This window comes from Pterocles gutturalis, unplaced genomic scaffold (genome assembly GCF_000699245.1).
Source record: "Pterocles gutturalis isolate BGI_N339 unplaced genomic scaffold, ASM69924v1 scaffold2339, whole genome shotgun sequence".
Taxonomy (NCBI): Eukaryota; Metazoa; Chordata; class Aves; order Pterocliformes; family Pteroclidae; genus Pterocles; species Pterocles gutturalis.
In genome coordinates, this window is record NW_010132934.1 from 1 (window position 1) to 8,262 (window position 8,262).

At 53.0% G+C, this 8,262-nt stretch overlaps 1 protein-coding gene across 1 annotated transcript; it reads right to left on the reverse strand.

Moving 5' to 3' along the window:
* Positions 1-3,175: 3,175 nt before the first annotated feature.
* Positions 3,176-4,680, reverse strand: GNG2 (guanine nucleotide binding protein (G protein), gamma 2). The gene is made up of 2 exons (XM_010081034.1): positions 4,582-4,680; positions 3,176-3,549 (listed from the first exon to the last, which is right to left on the reverse strand). The coding sequence occupies exons 1-2, from the start codon at positions 4,666-4,668 to the stop codon at positions 3,421-3,423; spliced, it is 216 nt and encodes a 71-aa protein (XP_010079336.1). The 5' UTR covers positions 4,669-4,680; the 3' UTR covers positions 3,176-3,420.
* Positions 4,681-8,262: the final 3,582 nt, after the last annotated feature.

Sequence of the window (8,262 nt, forward strand, 5' to 3'; positions counted from 1 at the left end):
AGCAGCGGTTGCCTCGCTCCTTCCCAGCCACATCGATATTTGTTTTTTTTTCTTTTAAGCTGGACACAGCAAGGGATGGGGAGAGCTGAGCCAGATTCTGCGGAAAAATCAGGGCACCCTTCTGCCAGCTTTTCCCAGGGGTAGGCAGGATTTGCTGCTCGCTGAGATGCTCTTAAAATGCATGGAAAACAGAAATAGCTTCAGGGGCGTCCGTGCCGGGCTCGGCACTGATGGGTTTCATTGCTGCCACCTTGCTCCTGGCTCCAGAGATGTTCTGAGGATAACCAACCTCAAACCATGGCCGGGAAATCATTTACCCATGAGAGCCCTGGGAAACCAGAGGGAAAACTCAGGAGGTGGGAAATTCAGTAGGAGCATCCTTCTGGAAAGCACCAGGGGAAGGGAGGTGGGTGTCGGGGGGAGGGAAACCCCCTCCCCAGGGGCTGCCACACACACACAGCACGGTCTCCAAAGGCTTGAAACAAATCCAAAATTTTATTTCCAACGAGTACACAGAGCACGTGGGATGGGGATGCGCTACATCACAACGCCGACCTTCCCGCGCTGGTTTTCGGTTACAACCGCTCCCTCCCCAAAACTGTGGCTGGTACCGGAGGGACGGACTCCCCCCCACCACCAGCAACTTTGGTGGGAAAAAGAAAAAAAAAGTCCTTTTCCAGTACTCCAGCTATTTTTCTTTAAAAGCCTGGGGGTAGAGTTGAATGTCATTTGATTCCACACTGGAAATCCAGCATCGGGATGGAGAGATGACTGGGATTTTTTTTTTTCTTGGGGGGTGGGGGGGGAAATGATCTTGGCAGGCGATCTCTACTTGGCTAACAAAGGCGCATCTGTATAAATGTAAATACTGGGGTGAAATACCTGGCAGCACACCAATGTCAACACCACGACCAACAGAAAATAAAGACCAGCAACATAAAAACACCTTCGATGAGTAGTTTAGGTTAATTCAGAATATCCCCCCCTCCCCGCCCCATATTCTTCATGCAGTTTTATTTCTTCATTTATTTATTAAGAATTCGAGTTGTAAAATATGCAAGTTGTTAAAAAAATTATTACAAACCACTTCATGACAGCATTTTGAGAAGGGTTGGGGGCTGTGAACCCCGGGTCAGACCGGCTGCGCTTCGCTCTCCGTTGACGGTAAATCCGCATTAAAAAGAAAAGACAAACCCAGGGACGGGGTATTTACACGGCTGCCTTGTCACACCGCGAGTGAAACCAGAGCAAACCACTTCATCCATCCTTCATCCTAAAGCTGGAGTAAAAAGATCAGAAGAGGGGGTCTGGGGAGGTGGGGGGCGGCGAAAGGCCACCACGGGAGGGCTGGGACCTACTCGTGTCGTATAAACGTCCCCAGATGCCAAAAGTTTTGAGCCCAGTGTTAAGAACAAACTGGTCTTCTCTGTAGAAGACTAGAAAAAGAGTATGAAAAGGTAGAAAAAACCAAAATGCACTTGTTACGGGCTAGAAAGAGTTGCTGAAAGGTCCCTAAAGACTATTGCCCTCTGGAATGCACAGGGGGTTTTAAGCCGATACCTGATTCAGAACTAGTTTAGCCAGGGGTCACTGCAGACCCCCCAAAACCCTATGTGACACCTGTTGAATTTTGTACCCAGATCCCCAGGTGATGCTTCCCAAAGTTTCCCGGCAGGGAAAGCCAGGAGGCAAGCCACGTTCACAAAAGTATTAACCCCAGAGCCAAAAAATGTGGCGTGTGTCCCCCAAAACGCTGACGGCGGATGAACCGGATCTGGGAATAATAATTTCCCAGCCTGACGCGGAGCTCAGGCTGCGTGTAAACAAGGAATCAGGCACCTCCGTGAAGGGTGAGCCTCCCCATGGCTCCCCACGCTGCTCCTGCCCGTCGTGGAGGGGCGGCAGTGGGAATGGGAGAGCCAGTGGGTGTGGGAAGGGGCAGAAGCATCCTGCCATGGAACAGCATCCCATCCTGGGAGAGCATCCTGCCCATGGGACAGCATCCCATCCCGGGAGAGTATCCTGCCCGAGTACCCGTCCATGGGACAGCACCCCATCCCAGGAGAGCATCCTGCCATGGGACAGCATCCCATCCCGGGAGAGCATCCTGCCATGGGACAGCATCCCATCCCAGGAGAGCATCCCACCCCAGAGAACATCCTGCTGGGGGACAGCATCCCACCATGGGACAGCGTCCCATCCTGGGAGAGCATCCTGCTGTGGGACAGCATCCTACCATGGGACAGCATCCCATGGAGAGTCATCATCCCACCCCAGGAGAGCATCCCATCCCGGAGAGCATCCTGCCATGGGACAGCATCCCATGGAGGGGCACCATCCCGTTCCATGAGAGCATCCCAGCCCAGGGCAGCATCCCAGCCCAGCTCCAAGGAGAAGAGATGCTGCTGGGAAGCCGAAAGAGCAGGACATGGACCAAGCGAGGAGGGCAGAGGCACAGAGGTGTAGGAGAAGAGGAGAGACCCGGAAAGAAGTGGTCGGCTTTGATTTTCAGATTTCTAGCTACCCCATAACACCCAGGGTGGGGGCCACCCCGAGCCCCCCGCGCCCAGGGGTTGGCACCTACCCTACGTAGGAGGTATTTCAGGCACATCTAAGGCATCGCAGGAGTTGTCTTTGCTTTCAGCATCACCTCGGTTTCCTCCCTACAGCTTCTCCCACCAGCACACGGTGTCAAAATGCTAGAAAAAATAAAAAAAAGTCTGGAGCGGATGAACGGAGAGAAACTCTCATGCACTACCACCCAACGGCGTCACAGGAGGATGAAGCACCAACCACCACGACACAGGATTCACTTTTACTCGCAGAGCCGAAGCTAAACCATATAGAAAATGTCCAAAAGTCAGGGTTCGCTAGAAACCACGGAGCTGCCGGTGTCCTTGCTAACCCAACCCCGGTGCTACGCTACTGCCAGAAAGGAAAAAAAAGCACAAGACCGAACATTGAGTAACATCATAGTCATCTAAGCCTGTCGCTATATATATGACAACTTAAATTAAAAAAAGAATATTTGGGCAAGAAACCAACAATATCATTCCGAGAGGGTTATACACATCCTTAGCAAGTTGCTTTGCTCAGCACAGCTCTGCTGCTTTAAATATGGAACAATCAACAATTTTGTGAGCAGAAAAGTGACACAAATTTATTCTTTACATCATTATTATTTTTTTTCTTTCTAGGCAACTCTACAGACTTCAGATCTTTTGCCTCGCAATGCAGATCATCTTATTCCCCCAAAAGGTGGCCAGGTTCTTTAAATATGCACATCTCTGGAGCTTCCAGGCCGTGTTATTTTACTTATTTTTGTTTAAATTCTGCAGACTAGCAGGTTGTCCCCCGTTCCTAAAATCTCTACATCAGTGTTCAGGGTGGCCTGAGTGCCGGTCAGGCTCCTCGAGGGGTTTACAGGATCACGCAGAAGAACTTCTTCTCTCTAAAGGGGTTTTCTGAGGCCGGGACGGGGGTCAATAGAGGGTCTTCCTTGGCGTGGGCTTCGCAGTACGCCATCAGGTCTGCTGCCGCTTTTGACACCTGCAACAGAGGGAGCCCCACGTTAGGGACAGGCTGCGCTGGGGACATCCCGCCTGGAGAGAAGCCACCAGTGGGGCTGAGCTCACAGCATCCCTAACCTGGGGGATGCAACATCCGACCCTGGCCAAAGACCTTACCAATGAATCGACAGCAAGTACGGGGTTTTTTTTCTTGTTTGTTTAGTTTTTTCTTTTTCTTTTTAAAATTTTTTTCCCTGAGCTGGGCTCTAAGCTTGCCTGTCCCACATGCTCCCATAAGCACCCTTCGCATCCATCACCCGACTGGACCACAGCGAGGACCGACTCCCGCAGGAGCTGCATCCCCCATCCCTCGGCAGGGACATCCCCCATCCCTCGGCAGGGACATCCCCGGCCGCTACAGCACCCTTTGCTGCCTGCAGCCGCTGACCTGGCTATTTATTCAGAACACGGCGGCACCTCCCAAAGCCACTGGAGCTCACCCCGGACCCAAGAAATGAGTTTTTGCTTGAAAAAAAACAGCCAGAAGCTGGCCCTGGGGCATCTCCCTCCCCAGGAGCAGCTGTCATCCAAAAACCACCTTGGTGGAGAAGACAAAGACAAACCCCCTGGGATCTCCAGCTTGAAGCCGCTGAGCTTTCCCGTGCCCAGAAGCAGCAATTCCAACGCTGACTTGCAGAGTTTCCCCGCTAACCTCAAGGCTGAGCATGAAGCACTGCCCAAAGGATGGTTTTAACACCAACTGTGACAAATAACATGGATTTAACCTGTTCCTAAGAAGGGCGAGATGCCTCGGGAGACACCCTCTTTCCCACCCCCCGGTAGGGCTCCAGGCGATGCTTCCAGCTCCCTTCCATGGGTCAGCATCTCCCACTGCCTCCAGCCACGGCCATTGGGATGTCACTTAGATGAGCATCCTCCAAAAAAAACCACCCATCACCGCAGCCCAGTGCTTTCAGCAGCCTCTCAGCAGCGGGGACCACCTCGCAGCATCCCTCCGAGCTGAGAGCCAACCCCCCAAGCCCTGAGCCCACCCCCCCCGGAGCCATTCTACCTTTATCCTGTCGATGTTGGCTTCCATCTTCAGCTGCTCCACCAGCTTGCGGGCTTGCGCAATGCTAGCCGTGTTGTTGCTAGCCATGGGCGAGCCAGGCGCGCTCTCCGGATGGGCTGCGGGGACAAACGCACGGGGGTCAACCCTTCGGGCTGGGCACAGAGCCGCTCCCAGCCCAGAAATCCCCAAAATGATGGTGATGGGAGATGCAGACCTGGGTGTTTCAAGCCAGCATTTAATCCTGGGTTTATACAAGGGCAGCGAGCCACCAGCCTTTCTGGGTAGTCACAGCCTGCCATCGATCCCCTCCTGTGCCCTCCCCATCGTCCCCAGCGCCGGGGATGCCCTACGAGCCAGGCTTAGGGGACATGGGGACCTTCTAGGGCAAACCCTTGTGCCACCACTGCCATGCCAGGCTTGTTCCCGTGCCAGCCACATCGTCCAGCCCCTCCAGCCCCTTGGTGCCCAGCGTCCACCCGGTGTCCCCTGGTGTCCCTTGGCCTCCCTGCCTTTGTCCCTGCTGCCAGCTTGAACATTGAGATGCTAAACAGGATGCTGGAGTTTCCTGTTTCTCTCGAGATTTCTACCCCAGACAGGCAGAGGAGGGAGGGGGGGGGATGCTCATTAAGTCCACGCTGTCTCGAATCACTGATGTTTTTCCGTTACCTTCGAACAGCCGCGAGCTCTGGCAACAGCAGCCAGAAACCCAGTGTTGGAAAAAAAAAAAAAAAAAGAAAACCTGATGCTTTTACCAGCACCGAGGATTTTACAGCCGTGACGTGCTGGCTCCTGCCTGGCTGGGGATGCCTGTGAGCCCGAAAAAAGGAGTTTTTTGGGGGGATGTCCTGCAATAACAGGGCACAGCGAGCTCCCTGCCAGCCCCTGGGGTGATGGGGGGAGGATGGCAGAGCCCTGAAATGAGTGAGGGGCTTGTGGCATTTTAGGGAGGACACCAAAAAGCTGGGGGCAGCTTCAGCTCCGTCTCGGGGGATTTACGGGTGTTTGGACAGAGGCTCATCCTCAGACCTATAGAAAAAAGCAACCAGCAAGGTGCCTGGAGAGCGAGCCGTGCTGGGGCCAGCTGGGGTTCAGGATGAGACCCCTCCCCAGCCACCCCCCTGCCCGTTGGGACGCATGAGGAGTTGTTCTTTGTTACCAGAAGCAGGTCTCTCCGGTGATTTGTGCCTCTACAGAAAGATCTGCTCCTCTTGGCCGTAAGTTACCTTGAAATAAAGAGAATATTAAAAAAAAAAAAAAGACCCAGGTTAGGTCGCTGTCATGCTAGTTCGACACAACAAGAACATTATTTAAGGCACCAGAAAACCCAGAAACTTGCAGACACCGAGTCCTGTACCCCGCCGGGGAGGCAGAAAGGCTGTGGGTTTCCTTCCGTACCCCACCCCCGCCTCCAAGCATGGCCCCCGGTGACATTATTTGTTTGCATTCAGCGAGGTTTCAGCACAGGAAGAGGTTTCAAGTCAGTGGGCAACCATCCGAGGGCTGTTGGCAAGCTTTTCGCTGTTTCTCAGCTTGTGGCGAGCCCCGTGGCATGTCCTAAAACACTGCAGGGGCACGGCGAGAGGGGATGCAGGACATCCCAGCACCCTGTAGGATGCACGGTGACATGGGATGCAGGACATCCCAGCACCCATTGGATACACGGTGACATGGGATGCAGGACATCCCAGCACCCGTTGGATGCACGGTGACATGGGTTGCAGGACATCCCAGCACCCCGTAGGATAGGGTGGTCCTTTGAGTTTTTAAACCCGTGCATCACATCCTCTCCTGCTTCCCAATTTTCCAGACTTTTTTCACTTCCCATTGAGTGCTGTCATCCACCAGGGCAGAACCCGGCCGTTCCCCCCCCCCAAAGACCACAAGCAGCTCCCCGGAACCCCGCGTGGCATCACCCCCCCCACCAAGAACCGCTTCTTTTCAGGGTGAAAGCAGGAGCCTCCCTGCTTCTCGGTTTCAATTCAAAAATCACATTTTCCATCACTGATGCACCAATATTTTCCACCCTGGGCAAACCCCGTTGGGGGCAGCCAGAATTTTGGGGAGCACAGAGCTCAGGCTTGTTCCTACCAGGCAAGCATCACCCAGGGTTTTGGGTTTTTTCTTTTTTTTATTTTTTTTTGTGATACAGAAGAAGGTGAGTATTGTAACAGAGGGGTTTATTCCAGCTCTCATTTGTGCTGGGATTGCTCCTGTGCAAAATTTTTTTTTTTTTTTTTGCTCCTTTGCCTCCCCAAGCTCAGGCGTGACACATCACCCAGAACCCATCACTGTGCCGTCAGCACCCCGCAGCCGGTCACCGGCCGGCTGGAGCGTGGGAATCCCTCGCGCGGGGCTGGCTGGCTGGCTTTTGAAGCCACCCTGTTGCTTTTGCTAAAAGCAATGGGCTAAAAATAGTGCAGCTGGGCTGAAAAAATAATTACTAAATATATACAGAAAAATATAAAAATATTCCAGGCCAAAAAAAATAGCAAAAAGCCACATTTCCAGGGGGTGGGAGCGGGCGTAAGTCACATTGATCTCGACAGCAGTTGCAGACCTGGCTGGGAAAGGAGCCTTGATACACCCAAATTACACGGGTTTCATTATTTCCTTAAGCAAAAAACCCATGATGAGCTAGATTTGTGCCCATGGGCTCCCAGCACACCTTTTTTCTGGGGCAAAAGACCTTGTTCCTCAGCGGTGGTTACCGCCACAGCTCCCACTCCCCATCCCCAGTATCCAATACCCAATTTTTTTTTTCCAATATCCAATTTTTTACGCCCCATGTCCAATACGATATTTAAATCACCGAAAAGCAGGTCAGAGATATACCAGCAAATAAATCCAAAGCCTCCCGAGTGGAAAATGAGCCTGTTTCCATGGAAACAGCTTCATCATCACACCAGCATCCGATCCCTCCCACCAAACTGGGCTGAGGCGGGATGGGTGCCTGTTTCGGGTGTTCCGCCCATGTCAGCGGCTTTCCATGCCCAGCCTCCCGCCGCTCCCGCAGCAGCTGGGGAGGGTGCGACATCTGTTGCCCATCTTCGCCTCGTGCAGCCCTATTCAGCCATTTTTCACCCCAAAAGCAGCACTGGGGTGAGCCCCAGCCCATCACTGGCTCCCCGGGTAAATCTCAGGCTGAGGCTCCAGAAGAAAATTCCTTCCCAAGGGGCACGAACAGACCTGGAGAGGAGCAAAGTGGGGGGAGCTGTGAAGGAGCCAGGTGGCTCCGGCCCCACGGGGACATTTCGGGTCTCGCAGGACTGTCCCTTCTGCCTGGAGAAGTCAGTGCACCGTGGGCATCAGGCGAAAGCAAGAATCTCAGCTTTTGATTTTCTCACAGGCATCCTAACGGCTCACAATGAAAGCAAACAGAAACCAACCTTAACTTCCTTTTTTTTGTTGTTTTTTTGGGGTTTTTTGTTTGTTTGTTTTTTAATTTTGTTTTTTGAAGAGATTATTCGGGTGAAGGACCACGCACCAGCCAGCGCAGCCTGGAACATCTGCTCTAGTCCCTCCTGCCACCATTTCCAATTTTTCCATTTCCAATTTTTCCCATACATCCTCCACAACACTCCGGTACTGCAGGAACGCTGCCGGGGTCACCAATCCCTGTGCTGAAGCTCCGGTGTTTAACAGCAGCATCATTTTCCCGGCTGGGGAAGCCGGAGATTTCCA